Source organism: Onychostruthus taczanowskii, unplaced genomic scaffold (genome assembly GCF_017590055.1).
Source record: "Onychostruthus taczanowskii isolate IOZ18803 unplaced genomic scaffold, ASM1759005v1 scaffold26, whole genome shotgun sequence".
Taxonomy (NCBI): Eukaryota; Metazoa; Chordata; class Aves; order Passeriformes; family Passeridae; genus Onychostruthus; species Onychostruthus taczanowskii.
Genome location: NW_024499906.1, coordinates 4,383,986 through 4,401,474, shown reverse-complemented (window position 1 = coordinate 4,401,474; position 17,489 = coordinate 4,383,986). Strand labels below are relative to the sequence as shown.

General features: G+C 37.4%; 1 protein-coding gene across 4 annotated transcripts in view; it reads right to left on the bottom strand.

Annotated features, from left to right (window-relative positions):
* The window catches only part of DGKH (diacylglycerol kinase eta), a 159,463-nt gene that overhangs the window by 56,091 nt on the left and 85,883 nt on the right, over positions 1–17,489 (bottom strand). For 2 of the 4 annotated variants that reach the window (XM_041407298.1, XM_041407299.1), the window contains exons 5-6: positions 4,929–5,033; positions 4,490–4,622 (exon numbers count right to left, since the gene is read on the bottom strand). In XM_041407298.1, coding sequence (XP_041263232.1) covers positions 4,490–4,622; positions 4,929–5,033 — 238 coding nt within the window. Of the gene's footprint in view, positions 1–4,489; positions 4,623–4,928; positions 5,034–17,489 lie in introns of those variants that run through there. The other 2 variants (XM_041407300.1, XM_041407301.1) reach the window with 2 other exon arrangements.

Genomic DNA, 17,489 nt, shown 5'->3' with positions numbered 1-17,489 from the left:
TCCCAGGCTCTGAAGAGCTGCAGCAAGCCACTCTACAGATGGCAAGGGACAGGTAATGTTTGCTTTGTAAGTACTATAAATAACCTACCAACCAAATTTCAGATCTTTGGGTCACCCCCTGCAACCTCATTATCATGAAACAACAATTTATGTTAGTCTGAACATTAAATATTACCAACAACAATAACCTTAAGACACAGATGCAACTTGCAAGCAAAGAAAGGAAAATTTTGAATCAAACCTCAATATTAGTTACCACTACAACCTAGCTTCTTTTGTCTCAGATTACACTGAATCCTATTAATGAATCAGTCTGATACCTGAAATCTTTTGGAAAATATGCAGACATATGGTTAGACATCAACTGCCATTACTTTGCCAATGAAAGCTAAAATACCAGAAAAGTTAAGTTACTCAGGAAACTTAACATTGTAATATAGTTTCTGAATGCAGGTGTGCAGTCATTGGTAGTATGACCACACACTTTTAGAGAACAGGACCCTCAGTCACTGTATGAAATGGATGGTTCTCAATAAGTATGGGGTTGTGCCATACTCTGCTTCATAATAATTTTCAACAGGTACTTGCCTTATTGACCAAAAGTTAATGTAATACTGCTTTTCAGCCATCAATATTAATTTCTTCCTGGGCTTTTAAAATTATTATTATTATTATTATTGTTGTTGTTGTTGTTGTTACTATTATTATTAATTATTTTTGTTGCTATTATTACTATTATTATTATTGTTAATTATTGCTGCTGGTGTTGTTGTTGTTGCGCCCAGTTACTACATTAAGACTTTTTTTCAATACTGTATATCTTCAAAGCATCAGGGACTTAGAACAGCTTCAACTGATTTTTGCAGTGATAGGAAATATACAGGTTGCTGGTTATAAAGAAAGCACAACTACTGATTTGGTCAAAGATCTTATTTAAATGTTTTCCCCAGAATCACAGAAGGGTACATGTGATATAAAGTCATAGAACAGTTTTCTACTACTCCTTCATTCTTTAACAAAAAACATCCCTTTCTTTCTTGCTGCTTCATTCACTATTCACTCTCCAGACTGTGCAGAAAATATGGCAAAAGTATCAGAGGCAATGACTGTGCAAGTAGTGCCCACACAATTCCCTGGGCAATGGGTAAGAACAACACGGTTTTGTGGGTAAAACCCCACAGCCATAATGGAAAAACACAAAGAGCACAAAGTGCATTTGCAGAGGTAATTTAATCCCAATATTTTCGTACTGATTGACTTCATCATCCTAAAGTGTTCTTACAATATTGTGCGATTCATCACAGGAGAATGCAGTTTAAGAGAGAGGTTTCTCCCACTTATTAGCTATGCTTGATATTCAACAATCAAAGTCCTGTCATGATAAACAAAATGCTACATGAAAAAATAAATTTCTGAGAATAATGATAAATGCAGTGTTCCACTGGCAATGACTTAGATAGAAATGCAGTATTGATGCAGAGTAACTGAGGTTACAGAGCTCTGGAAGAGTTTCTGTAGATAATAATATATCATTCTTTAAGCTTCTTTGCCTAAACATTCCATATTGAAGCTAAACTCTTATGAGCACAAAAACCAAAATCCTTTCTCGATTCAGCTGATTTGGAATAATTCCTAAAGCAAGGCACAGAGATCATAATTACTCTGTCCTAGTAAAGACTGGATGAACATTGCAGAGATCAGTCCTTTAGCTAGAGCAACACAACACAAAGACAACATTGGAAAAGTAGATTATCTTTTGAGAAGACAAAAGAAAGAGCCTGTTGGAAGAACAGCATTGCATCTCAAAGAAGAGTCTGATTAAATTTTTTCAGAAGTCAATTGCTTGTCGAGCAGTAACAAGAATGAAGCCTGGTTTATTATAACTTACATCTTCAGACTGATATACATATCAGTTCTCTGACTTCTAAGAAGGCAAGTTCACACTAGTCTTTTACCTAGCAAAGGTATTAACCTACACACATTTTTCTACACTGATTTCCACAAGTCTTAGAGAGTATTCAGGGTGGCCTGCAATTAATTGCGCCAACATTTGCCAAAGGCTGGTGGGATGGAAGGTGCCCTGAAGAAAAAGTCACCCATCATGTCCGAAAGAAATGAGGCTTGATTTGTGGTCAGACTTTTAAAAAAGTGGTTATGCAGGAAAACAACAATTTTAAGAGAATAAAATATTACAGGACAACCAAACTATCAAAAGCTGCAAGATATCAGCAAAGGGATTTATTTTTTACCTATAGTTAAGAGTCAAGAATCAAATGCCAAAGACTCTAAGCTACTTTCAAGACAACTTGGTGTGCCAGTAACCCAACCCACTAACAGGAGGAAGAGCTCAATTATCTCTTGAAAGAGGCTCTCATGCTTTTCAATACAAGCATAATAGAGTAGCCTGGGATCAATGATCACACAAATAATTGAATTTTGTATAGATATAAATGGATTCCCAGTATAAAGCACTGCTGGAGGTTTGAAAAGCCAGACATGAATATTTAAACAGGTTTTTTTAAATTATGTAATGGAGAAAAGCAGCACAGAACAAATCTGGGGAATGTTAAGACTCCAAACTTTCCAGATTGTCCTCTCAAACTGTATAGACTGCTAATACAGGTAAGATAAAGAAAAAAAAAGATGATTAAATGCATTAGAAGTGCACATAGCAGAAGCAAGTATCAAACAAAAATGCATTTTTAGGTGCAGAAATTAGGGATGATGGGTTTTAACATGTATACATAATTACAGAGAAAGTATAAAGTATAACAGTAAAAGAGTCAAATGTCAAATGACTTAGATCAGATATAAAACTAAAGATCTTATTAAAATATAGAAGAAAATATATATAAAATAGAAGCTAAGAAGGTAGAGGAGGTAAACTTATTAATAGACAAAAGAATATCACAGTATCTACATACAAAACATTCCAGGTCATTCTTGATTATGAAACTGTGGAACAGTGAAAGGAAATCCAAATCACTTTCACAAGCTACTTTTAAAAACTGGCATCAGAAATGTGGATAAATGTAGCATTAGTTTGTCATTTGCTATACAGCAAGGTGGCAAACTCCAAATCTGGAAATTATGGGAACTTCCCTAATGTGAAGTTAATGCCAACACCCTGTATATCAAAAACATACTTAGATGCGAAATTAGACACTGGAAAAACATAAGATGGTGAACTACAGACATTAACATTGATAATTTTGAATAAATTACTCTTTTAAAGTAGCTATAATATTAAATTAGGAATGGATAAATTCTTTATGAAAGTCGTTCCTTTCCCTTGCCCGAACAAATAAAACTGTATTTGTACACAGAGGCAATACAACTGCATTTTAGTCAAGCACATGATACTTCCATCTGTCAATATCAGACATTGAGAATACCATAATTGCCTTTAAACTGTCCAAAGGACTTATTCACAGTGGAAAACATACACCAGAGAGGCTGAAAGTAACCATGCTACTTCTAATTTCTACAAAACGGGATTGTCCTGTTCCTTGGCAACTGCACCATTAGCTACATTAAAAGCATGGACAATTTAGGACAATGGGTTAATGTTCCCTTTGTAAGATTTCCTTAATACATATTATTATCCTCAAGTATTATAACAGCATCAATAATAGTAATGCATTTGCTGTTGGGTTACATACAACCAAAGAAATCAAATTATGAATGGTGTAACTGTAACTCTTTTCTGGGCAGTCAGCTATTTTAGTAATTAAATATCTCTACATTTCATATATCTCATAAGGTCACACAGATGCTTTATTTTCTCCTGTCTCCTAACACAAACAGACTTGTTACCACTTTTCCACAGAACTTGCAGGAATAAAAAAATAAGCTGATTTATTTATTTAACAAATATTATAATTATTTGTTAATTAAATATAATTTCTAGCTAAATGCTGAATTTTTAGCCACACTTCCTTTTTCTGTGTGCTGGATTTCCCCTGTTGAACCATCAAATGCAGTCATCTACATCTCTACCCCCTCACAGCATGAGAGTTTTGAAAGCAGTAAATCAGTGTCTACTGCAGGATCAGGCAGCAGCAATAGAGAAAACAAGAATAGGAGGGCAAGGGTCATAACACTTTGTTCAGTGTTAAGAATGCTTTTAGATTTGGGGCCGAAAATACCACCATGATTTTTTTTTTCAGAGAAATGCTGATTCTGCGAACCAGTATGACTATTTGGTTCCACATTTTTGATGTGCAAATCAAATAAATGCTATCCTTTCTTGCAAAGCTGGTTGCTGCAACAGAGAGAAGTGTTCTATTGAAAAAGGTACCTGGAGCAACAGGAAAGTGAGGCAGATCATTAGCAGTCCCTCTGCCCAGAGGAGGGTCACTCTCATGCAGAGTTTTCTCCCTTCAGGCTCTTTTGTTCCTCATTTTTAGGATCATTACTCATACTGAACTTGCAGCTATCTGTCTACACACACAGCTCGATAACCAGGGGGAAGGAATCATGACTTTACCTTCACAGGACAGGCCGTGGGAAGTGACTCCAGAGAGGCTCTCTCTGCACACGTTACAGAAGGTGGGTCGGGCGTGGGAGCAGGCGTACCAGTTATGCATCCCTGAGAAATGTTCCACATTAAACTGTGCGGTCTAGTAAAGGAGAAGTTAAGACAAATTTGCAAGTACAGAACACAGCTACGGTGACTGACATTACGCACGGTTCCATATTACAGGGGACCACAGTGAAATGCTCATCAAAAGGATTTTCCAAAGGGTATTTAGCCTGCTCTCCCTCCAAAATTCTAAACCGAAGTGTGATAATAAGTTCTCATTTTGTGAAGTTCTTAGGTGAGGCTTCACCCTAATATTAGACACACTTTTCACACTACTCCAGTTCCATGTCCTGCTTGATCTGTTGAGCCAGAAGAGGTTGCACCAAGAGGGATGTCAGCTTACCTCATAGTGTTCTCTGGACTGAACGGACTTCAGAGAGCTTATCCAGTCCTCCATTTCTTTTCTGTTCTCAGCACACAATATTAGCCTCCTAAATGGAGTGATTATCTGAAAAAGATAACACATCCTGATTAATCCAGATAGTAAATGTCATGACAGACTATGATATTTAATGTACTCTTCCCCATGAGATGATGCAAAAGGATGACACGCCCCACAAGGCAAGGTCCTAAACAATAAAATATTAAATTAAAAATATTTTCTTTAATGCACTACCAGCAACAAAAGAATGTGCTTTTCCTTGTACAGTTCTCAAGTTTCGAATCAGGTTTTGGTACAGGTCTCTGGAATCTACAATGACCATTACCCCTTCTCAGCTCTTTGTCTGTGCACTGAGATTCAAATGCTCAAATGGCAAGCACTGAAATGCTAAAACAGCCATTCTGTAAATTACTATTTGACTAAGACTGCAATCCTATTTCATAACTGCATCATAGCAACTGCAAGGTCCATTCCAATTGCTAGAGATAAAAACATATCAAAACCAAATGCCTGGAAGTCCTAACCACAAAAGCTGTCATATTTCACTATTTTGTATACTGATAACATATTTACACAAATTTATACCCATAAAAATTTAAAACAGCACTTTTTATATCCAACTGTATCAACTCAGTATAAGAACACATACAAATCTTTATAAAAAGCCACAGAGAACAAAAGCAAACAGTTGAAATCATATCCTACTAGGACAAGTGAATGCATTCCTGGAAAAAGTTGATGCTGGGAATTTTTCAGTGGTCTAGAGTTGGATTCTAGAAATCTGAAAATACTGTATCAAGGAGTACAAGCTGCTCTCCCCTCTCCTTAAACAGAAAAATAATCAAAATAACAGGAAGACAGCAGAAACTATCAGCTAACTCCCACTGAAATTATTTTGAGCACTGCGTTAAAATAGCCAAAGCAGTTACTTACATGGCAAAGAATTTAAAACAAGTACAAGAAAATAAGGAATGTTATTTGTTTTGTTGTAGAAAGTCTGAAAAATAAAATTAAATTCTTTATCAGTATTATGCATTAATCTGCATTGCCTAGTATGTACCACCAACACTTGCAAATTAAATAAAACAGAAAAAGGACCACCAAAAAAATGGTAATTCTCAGTATTCTTTAAATGCTACAAGCTAGACATTACAACATTTGCACAATATTAGTAAACATTCATCTACAGCTGCAGTTACTTACCCAGTCTCTGCTGTAAATTGTCTCTAGCCTTGATTTGTCCTATCCACTCCTCCATTAAATTGAGCTGCACTTTAACATATCTCAGAGGCGACGTAACTGAAGTGCAGCAGGCTGCAAGTCACATGGAGGGGAGGCAAAAACCCTTTGGGCTTGCCTTTTTTTTTTTTTTTTAATGTACTCACTTCACATGGAAGGGAATAGTTTCTTTGTTTTCTGTTTTCTTCAATCTTGCTTAAGCTATTTAATAAGGTTTATTAGTAGGTTTCCATGGCTTTTCCTAAAGAACAGTTTATGCAAAGAGCAATGCTTCTCTCATTAGTTTGGAGCCAAACAGACGCTTTATTACTTCAAAATGTTTTTCTAGGCCAGGTCATCCAATGAAGCCAAGAAAAGTCATTAAATCATAATATAACCCTGGCTCCAACAACAATCAGCATTCTGCTGAAATTTCCAGGTTTCAGTGGACACAGAAATCTTATTTGGGCAAATATGAGCCACAGATTATTTCCTATTATATAGCATGAGATTATGGTACAAATTAAATAATGATAAATCCACCTAAGACTCTGCACATTATGTCTATCCTCCTGCCATAGTTATTACTGATTCTAACTGGTAACCACATGTGAAATGCCATTAAGCAACAACAGCTGCATTTACTGCTGAAAACTCCTGACTAATCTTGATCTTTTCAAGTAATACTTAGATATATATTACTCCTGTCTTCAAGAGTACTGGTCACAATCCACTGTGCATCCCTCCAGCCTTTTCCCACTCTGAAATTAAGGCCCTGGTTCAGTTGCTCACACCTAGTTACCCAGTGCCAATGAAGACACCCTTTGGTATCAAAAGTTTTGGCAGGGGAGGGGTAAGGATGACAGAGGACCAGAACAGTAGCTATAAATAACCAAGGTGGGACACCAAACTTCCTCTCAAAATGCCCTGCACACCCATTCATTGGCAATCAAATCACATCACCAAACACTGCTAACCAATGCATGTAAACACACCAAAAATCCATGTATTCCAGCTTCTTACTAAAACCAGAAAAAAGTGCAAAAAACTTAATAAAGTTCACAGCATTGCAGCAGTCTAACAGCTCAATAGGACACTGTCAATCACATGAACATAGGATCAATTATTATTTCTACAAAAATAAAGTGGGAAGTTGGAAGGCGCACATATTTGTAAATACAATTAAACTACATATTCTCTTTGAGTTACATATTTGCAACAACAAACTTCAACAAGGTACACAGTAACATGAAAAAGTACAAAATGCATTATATGCAAGAAGTATCAACAATGCTTGAAATTTTTTGAATAAAATAAAATAAAATAAAATAGGAACTAAGAAGCCCGTTTAGCTTCTCATCTATTTCAGTCTACAAAATCATAGAGAAAATGTACTCTCATTATTTTTTAGATATTTCATGTAACATAAGAACTCAGGGAGCCAAGGAAACTGTTAGCAAACAACAAGAGTTTTTCCCTAAATGCAAAGCATTCTTTAGCCTTGAAAAGTATTCCCAAAGGATGCTGAGGAGACAAAAAGTAAAAATGTCCAAAAAGGCATTTGAAAAATTAATCACAAATAAATGCATCATATACTATAAAAGACAATATCTGAAATCTTCAACTTATCAGGTCTTCAAGAGTCCAACAATGAGTCACTGTTGAGAAATGACTCAAGGGTAAGAATCACTGTATATGCTCTGCTGTTTCCATTTCATTCTTTAGTATCTGCTACTATTATTATTATACTTTGATTCAACTTGGTTTTATGAGCTTTACACTAACTCAGTACAGCTTTTCTTGTTTATCCTAAATTGAGACTGACTTCCTAAACCTTCTTATTCGCATTTATACAGATGGCATGCTTTCTTCTGAATGCTTACACAATGCTAGGATTAACTATGTGGGATGTTTAAAGTTCATTCACGATAGACAACTGAACCTGTGTACCAACATAATCAAAATTAAATGGATGTAACTGAGCTCAAAACAATTTTCCTGCCATGTAAATTTGAATTTAACTAGTAATTCTATCTCATTGAATGTATTCATATTCAGAGTCCTGTATATTCTCTTCTGCTGGCCCAAGTCAGCACCTTTTCTTCAATTACATATTACCTTTTTGATCTTCGTTGCTCCAAATATTGCTATTTGTAGTGCTCTGAGTATGCTGAACTCTCAATGGAAAGCAAGAAAGGAAAGAGAGAAAGAGAGAAAGAGAGAAAAAGAGAGAGAAAGAGAGAAAGAAAGAAAGAAAGAAAGAAAAGCTCTATAACACAATGCAAAGGAAGTGTTACAGGAGCCACTCAGATAACACAAGAATAAGAACACTCTTACATCCTGAAGGAACTCAGGTGCCAACAGTTCACATGCTGACAAAGCAGGAGACAAATCACAAAAGATTAAGTTCTTAAATCACAAAAGGTCTTAAAAAATAAATAAGATTACCTTCCTTTGAAACTTTTCACCATTGTCAAGCAGCCAAGAAGTCACTGCTGATTATGGAAAAGACAATTACCAAGAGCAGATACTGCAGTATATTGGAAAGTAATAAAATAGAGGTAGTTTGAATAAAAAACACTTTTAATGCAGTAGGCATTGGGAAGAGTGAGCATATAGAGTCTTAAAAGTTGAAGACAACCAACACAAACCCTAAAAAATCCCAAGAAATAAACAGTGTCTGAATGGGAAGTAAAATTACCCACTACTGCAATCATGTTCTTGCTCTTTTTAGAAAAGTAGGGGGATTTTTTTGAATGGGGACTGAGGGAGAGAACAAGAGATCACTGTTCACTCTGCTACCACATAGGTCTTGCCTTAAATTGGGATTTTCACACAAACACTACGATAATTTGGCTTCTAAAAATAGACATATATGCATATATATATATGTACACACACATCTTGAAATTACTTGGATGACACTTCTACAGTCACGTTTGGGACCTACTACAACTTTTCTTTCAGACAACACTTACTAGGAACAATTTTAACATCTTGAAAGGAAATAAAATTGTCATCAAGTTCAGAGTAAATTTCAAAGTCCTTTCTTCTTTCAGTGGGCATAACCTAACCCAACCCTAATGTAACATTCTACATGCCTTCAGCTCAGTGGGTTTACATGTACAATCTATAAAATAAAATCACAGAGAGTTAGATTAAAGCCTATTGCCTAATTTTTATTCTATTTATTTTACTATCAGCAACATATAAGAAAATACAGTTCCCAAAGCTTGTTAGCTCCAGTTCTGGCTTCTTTTACTAATTCAAAATGAAGACACAGTGTTTGCTAATCAAGAGAACAGTGCTCTATACCTAAGTAGTTACAAAGCAGCTACTGTAAAGCATTCTGCTTCCTGCAACATGATATTTGCATTAAGGCACCTTCTGCCACTCTGAACTATTATCAGACATTACACTAATAGCACTTTGTATAGCTGATCTTGAATTAAATTACTAATGTAGAAATGCCACATAGAATCTGAAGGAGCTGGGGAAATGGTTTTCCTGTTCTCTGGACAGATATTTTTAAAATATCTTTCTGGAAATAATGACGAGAGGATGATACAGAGAGAGCACCCCAACTCTCTTCTTAGGGACTATATTCAATGCCTGGGACAGGAGTGTAACATTAAATGCTTCCTAACTTCTCTGTGCTTCAGATGTTGGCAAGTCAGTACAGGCAAATACCAGGATAACAATGCTCTGCCTCCCTTGCTTTTCCATTCCCCTTTTCTCCATTCCACTCTTCTTGTGCAGGTGGGTCTGTATGAGTGTGGCAGGTGAAGGCACCTCCACCAATGGTAAAAGTGGACTGCTGGGGTCATTGATGCTCCCACACCTTCCAGAACTTGTCTGCAAAAATCACAGTGATAACAGCTGGACATCTTTCTAGAGTATTCATAATTTCTTGGTTTCTGTATACTAAATAAATTATAACAGCACTGTCACTGTCAAAGGTGTTGTTAGCTGGTGCTTTATGGTGAATTGTCACTGTTATTTTTCATGATAAGTCAAGCCAGGTAGAAGTATAAATTACAAAGACAAGGGAAGGGTTAAAAGCAAGGCGGGTAATAAATGGCTATTACATTTGCTTCAGTACAATGCAGAATTTATAATCAGAACAATTAGCTCTGTCGTCTCCACTAAAATGTTGCTTCCCTCTTTTTCCTGGCCTTCTCCTATTTCACTGTTCCTAAGATCACAAATATTGATGTAATGTGTGGTTTTGGTTCCCACAGTAAAAACTCTTAGGAGGAAAAAGAAAAGTCCCACACAGTACCTCTTGCACCAATACAACACCAGAACAAGCAAGCTTAGCTAAAAGACAGGACAAAAATGGTTACATCACTGAAAAAGGTAAAGGGACTTCATTCTGCAGTAGAATCCAGCCTGGGTAATTTAGGTGGCTTATCTTACACCACACTGAGCAAAAATGAAGGACCACCACCCAGACTACAACCAGGCACATGCACAAGAAAGCAGTTGGGAATAGTCAGCATGGATTCATTCACCAAGGGGAAGGCATGTTTTTTCAACCTATGAGGAAATGACTGGCCTGGCAGATGAGGAGACAAAGGTGGATATCGTTCACCTTGCCTTCAGTAAGGCTTTCAGCACTATCCCCTAAGACTCTCCTAGAGAAGCTGATGAAGTATAGGCTGGATGAGCAGACTGCGAGGTGTGTTGGAAACTGGTTGCATGGCCAGACCCAAAGGGTGGTGATCAGCAGCACAGAGCATGGCTGGAGGCCAGGAATTAGCAGTGTACCTCATGGGACAACACTGGGACCAGGCCCAATGATCCGGATGACGTGGTAGACTGCATCCTCTTCAGGTTTACTGATGACAGAAGACTGGGAAGGAGTGGCTGATACACTCAAGGGTCACACTGTCATCCAGAGGGACTTCAACAGGCCAGAGAATGAGCTGGCAGTAACTCATTAGGTTCAACAAGATGCCCCAAGTCCTGCACCTGGGAAGGAACAACCCCAGGCATCAATGTACCCCGAGGGTCACCCAGCTGGAAAGCAACTCAGCAGAAAAGGACCTGGGGTACTGTTGCACAACAAATGGAGCATAAACCAGCTACGTGTCCTTGTAGCAAAATAGGCCAGGGGTATCCTAAGATGCTGGTCCAGGGAGTGAACCTGCCCCTCTACTCAGCCCTGGTGAGGCCTCACCTGGAGCACTGTGTCCAGTTCTGGGCTGCTCAGGACAAGAGAGACATGGACATACTGCAGACAATCCAGAGAAGGGACTGAAGTATGGGATATGTGAGGAGAGCCTGAGGGACCTACAACTGTTTAGCCTGGAGAAGGTTCAGGGGCATCTTATATATGTAAACCCCTGAAAGGAGATGCAAAGAGAGCAGAGCCAGGCTCTTTCCAGTGGTGCCCAGTGAAAAGCTAGGAGGTAATGGGCACAAACTGAGACACGAGAGGCTCTCTGTGAATATCAGGAAACAATGTTTTATAGTGAGAGTGACTGAGCACCGGCACTGGTCGCTCAAGGCAGTTGTGAAGTCTCCACCCTTGGAGATACTAAAAAGCCACCCAGACACAGCCTGGACTAGGTAGTCCTGCTTCAGCAAAGGAGGTGGGAATCACTCCACGATTCTGTGAAAACAGAATCCAGGTAAATCAAGTCATCCAGTTACATGTCCAGCCTTGAACTGCAAAAGTATCCAGCAAAGATCACTTTGTCAGAAATCCAGTTCCTCAAATCGACCTCATGTATTCAATTTCAACCAACTGCTAACAGAAAAACCTTTTTTCTGCAGAAGTATAACTTTATAAATAGCCAGTTACAAGAAGCAGGGTAGGAAAGTTCCATGGATTTGGACCAAAGAATTAGAAATTTATTTTAAATCAGCATTTAAATACAGCAAAACCAATAAACCATTCTTGTGAATGTAAACTGGAAAGTGCTATATATAGTTAGTTCAAGGCCTGCATGTTTCTTTAAAGTCCTTACATAAAGATTTCTTCAGCATGTTAGTTTCAAACTGCTGTGCCCTTAGCTTTGGTTTCACCAGCTCACTACACATCTATGAGACGGGACGGCTTCTCAGCTTTAGGGAAAACATGTAGTTATATATTTAATGGCACTAGGTGCAAATTTATACAAAATAAACCAGCAAAGGATGATTCTTTTTCCTGTCTGTAATAACAGCTTCCTGTTTAAACATCATTCAGCTGCCTAAAGCCGGGGATCCTTGTTCACAAGAAACAGGAAATTTTTTCAAAGTTTACACCAGTGACTTTATTTATAAAATTATCTGGTAAACAGGAACTGCAGTGAGGGATACTATCTGAGGTTTATCCAGGTATTTTAACCATTTTTAAAGCATGAATAGAAAGAAATGTCAGGGAATAGGTTATGGGTAAAAGAGCAGCAAGAATGAAATCTGGCTTATACTTCACACATCCAAAATGCTTCACCAGTGAAAAACAGAAATTTTCTGCAAGCTATTTTTGAAAAATTTCTGCCAAGCATGAAATGTGTGGAAAACAAGCTCCAGGCAAATGCAACTTAAATCCAAATATACAATATAGACCAGAATGGTCACATTTTAAAATATCTCCTTTTTTCTCTCTGAAAAGTTTCAGCTTCCTTGTAACAGATCAATCTCAAGCAACTTATCTATGGATTTTTAGCATCACAGCTGAAATGTTTTATTGCTTTTTCATAATGAAACTTAAAGCTTCAACATCTCCAGACACTCTAGGGAAAGGGACAGTGCATCAAGTCAGAGATAAGGCGCTTAGAACTTGGAAAGAGCTCTCAGCTTCATTACATTTTTTTTGTCACTGTCAGAGGATGGGAGGGGAAGGGGAGGGGAAATGAGCAAGTGCTAAATGGAAAAAAAAAACCCCTAAATGCATCACAAGTGCACACTAATTGCTTTTGTCTAATTTTTCTTTTCCTAAGCATATTAATTTGCTATTTCAGTTTTTGTCTTACTTCTAAACTGCCTGAATATAGAAAAAAAAAAATCCCAACCCTGAGTAGAATATTGAACAAAATGGAATCCAAAGCACTTCCCCTCTCCTTCTGTGGTTTGGGTGCTGCTCAGGCTGGGAGCATCAAAAAGCCTACATCACTTAGAGGCTAATCACCATCTGTATGAAACAGCAGATAGTTCACAACCAGGGAAAAGCTAAATCCATTCCAAGAGTCAGCTACTGGTGCAAAGCTGAGTCATGCTGGTGAAGCCAGCACAGGAACTTGAGCCATTTCCAGCCATGTTCTACCTCCTGGAGACAAGAAAAGGCCCCAGCACCCTTGCAGATGTCACTGCAGGATCTGTCAGCCCTGCTCTACAGTGCCAACAGGGCATGGGGAACATCTGGATGTGCCATTACCCCATCTTTAAACAGTGCCATGCACTGACCCTTCTGATAATTCCAAGGGCAAAATTTAAAATACAGTGCCTCTGAGACTAGGATTCAGCTCACCAGAGGACAGTACTTAAAGCAGACTTCTGCAAATGTGTCTGAACTCCCAGCATCATCAGTATATACTGTTAACATCAACATGCAACTGGAATGCACAGGAAATTTCAAAACATACCCAACCCAGGAGATTACTGCAGATCTAAAGGATAAAAACCAGAAACATTTTTCCAAACACAAACCCATTCCTTGCAAGTCCCTGTGGTTTATTAAAGGGAGAAGTCAAGCAAGAGTGTATCCCTTCAAGGGAACATCAACACAGACTATATATAGACATTTACTCAAAATAGATTTTTACAAAGAAAAAAAAATACAGATAGCTGTGCTCCAGAGTATTCTTACAGAGCAAACCAGAAAGATTAATCAATCCAGGCTACAAACAAGGCAATGTTTGCTTAGCAATAGCTGAAATCAAGGGAGTCTACGTCAAGTCTGGAACTTCGAGGGTAGTTGCTGACTCCAGGATCTTAGGAGCCTGCCAACACAGGAGTAGCAAGATGACTTCACCAAACTAAAGAAGTAAGAAAGACAGTGTAAGAAAAGCAGCAAAAAGACCAGAGAAGAGTAAGACCTGTGTACTCTTCAGGTGAGCAGCCCTTTGAAAAAAACCAAACCAGACTGAGATAGAAGAGCATCTGAAAGAGGCTCAGTAAAGAAACCATCTCCTGATGTTCACTGAGATGCAACTGCAATAAATTGGATTTTGTAAACATGCAGGACAGCAGCAGAGGAATACCTCCACTAGAATCCATATGCTTTCTGCACTTAAAAAAAGCTCAAGAGCCTGAACTCTGGGCAAATCAAGAGTCAGTAATAAAATTGAACTGATGTTAGCTTATTTAAATTTGAAAAAGAAAGAAAAGTTTTAGGATAATTATTCCCAGCTTTAGGAATATCTCTCTTTGTCTCTTAATATTTGAAAAGACAGAATGGAGTGCCCCAACCCAAAGATGAAAGGTTTTAAACTTCTTGGGAAAAGATTTGTCTTCTTTCTTCCTGATGTGGCTTGGGGGAGGTTAAGCAATTCACACATTCCCTGAAGTTTTTGCAGCCCCTGAAGAAAAATCTCAACAACAACTCTGAAAAGATCTCAGGGGCAAGAAAGAAGCAAAATATGTCCAAGTCCAGAGAAATTAACACTATCTGTGAAAAGTAAAAGAAAACTCTGGCAACACTGCCAGAGTGTTGCCAACCCTCTGTCTCCCAAGCCCAGAGGGACTATTAATAGTTAGTTCTCTAAAATCAATTAGAACTAGCTAATCTTCATGATGCAAACACAGCTGACTGATGTCAGAAGCAACAGGACTGAAATAAAGTGCTAAAAGCAATCCGCCTTTCGGGACTGGTTGCAGTATTCAACTTGAAATCTTGACAAATCACAAGAATTGGGCTTCCAGTATAACTGGGTCACCTCCCGTTTAAAACAGCAGCTGCACAAGAGGATTCAAAGATGAAAAGAATTACTTTATCCTTTAAGCTGGTTCCACATAAGTCATGCCAATAAACTTTACATCCCCAATCAAGACAGAGGATATGCTACATTCAGAAATATGGATAGGAAATAAGGTAATCAGAGGTCTGTAAGAAAAAAAATAGAAACTAGAAGACGATATAAATTTTAACCACACTTGAAGCACAGTTGCTCCAATAGAATATTTAGTTTCACTAACCTATAGAAAAACCCTAATCTTCTAAAAATAATATATCCAGGGATAATCAACACATATAAGTATTTTGTTTTTTCAAAATCTATCCAAAATTTACAGAATACCAAGAAAACCATAGACAGCTGCAAAAATATTTTTGTTGTTGTTTAAAACATATTAAGCTGAATTCCCTCCTTTTCAGTCCAAGTGAACTCATATGTTTGACCAAAAAAAGCGGAAATTAGAAAAAAAATTTTTTTTTGTAACAAAGTTACATTCAGGGACTAAGTTTAATGAAATGCCATTCATGGTTTTTTTGGGTCTTTTTTAAGAGAGTAGGAAAAAATACACTAAAAAATTAACCCATTAAGGTATTAATTCATTAAAGGGATTAAATTGAACAACATTAAGTACTTCTGATCAGAAAAGTTAAAACATCAGGCTGATCCATAATCATGTTTAATTCAGTCATTGAACTGAAAAGACCAATTGTGAAACTGAAAAGACCATCATGCAATGAGATGAAAAGCTAAGGGATGCAAAAAAGTAAGAAGGAACAAAAAGAATTTTTAATATGAAAAAAAGATTAATAGAAAATAAGCAGCTTATTATTCTCCAACACAATTTTGTGGCATGATTCTTAAACTGGAAGAGAAGTGTAGAGTAGCAATAAAGGAATACTTGCAGACAGCACAAAATTTTGATTACTTAGTTCCCCCTCTTGATCTCGAAGGCACTTCAAAGTGAGCCAAGCAATGTATTAAGTAGAGAGTACAGTGACTTGAAAAATTTCAACGTTAGTAAAAACAAAGAAATACATACCACAGAAGTAGAGATTAAATATTTATGAGTTACAGACAACTCCAAATTAATAGAAGAAGGATCTTAGTACCAAAATAGGGGACACAAAAATTCACACTATGCCACTGCAGAAAACAGACACATCTTGGGATCCATAAGGAATGTAACTGAGCATTAATTTATAAAATAATCCCAGATGTCTGTGACTTGGGCTTCCTTGAGTGTCAGGCATGTAATGTCATTTACGAGATGATGCTGCAAAGTAACCATCAGGAGAACAGCAAGAATAGGTAAGAGTATAGAAGACAGTTGACAAATATTATTTACCTTGGAAAATAGTTAAATCAAATGGAGGTAATAAAAATATAAAATATAAAACTGAAATACTTTATAAGTTTCTGCTGCCTTTGCATCATAACGCCAGGTGAGAAAACTTTATTAAAGCCCAGCACTTTAAAAGTTCTCCAAGGAAGTATTTTTTTCACAGAATAAATAATCAGGACTCTTATGGTCTACAAGGTCTAAAGCATTGCTAAAACCAACACATCAGCAAAAATGTACTATGTTAGACATTTCTGCAAGCATATCCAGAATCCTAGTAATCAGCGTTATTAGCTGGAACACAAAGTCCCCTTTCCAGCCAGTCTCTAATTACTAAAAATCATAGTAGGCTTTCCAGGATAGTAGATCTGCTTACTGCAGCTCCCTCCCCCTAAAGATGACAACTTTCACAAGATGAATATTAACAAAAAGCACTTGATTCAGCACCTGATTCAGAAAGCTGAAAGCAAGGGCCTACATTTTAGGTGCCCTGGATGACAAAGCTCCCATTGTAGCTAAGGGAGAATCAGCTAATAAGTCATTGGAGTCTAAACTGAACTTAGCAATTACAGAACTCTGCTTTGAAGACCTATTAATTTTATTTTAGATACCTAAATTTAGGGGCCTATAAACCCATCATCAAGTCCCACCCAGAAGTTAGGACAAGCTGAATCCCCATCCTGAGTATCACATAGTTTGTCAACTCTCATATTCCTGAAGAGGGCCTTCTAGAATGACAGAGAAATTATTTCCTCTGTTGCTCTTAGATGCAATTAGATAAAGCCACCTATAGAAAGTAGTGCCTCAAAACCAGTATTTTATCGAATTATTATTTTCCATCACATTTACTGTCAAAAAACCCATAACTAAATTAAGAGTTTCAAACAAAAGTTTGGATAGATTAAAATACAGGTGCTGCCACATGACGCATGCGCATTTAACATGAGACTCTAACCCAGATTTATAGTAGCCCAGAGCATTTTATATAACCATGTGGCTCAACTACTGAGGGGCAGCATGCTTAACATCTACAGATTTTTTTCCTCAGCAATGTGCATCCGTTCTTCAGCATCAAAAGCA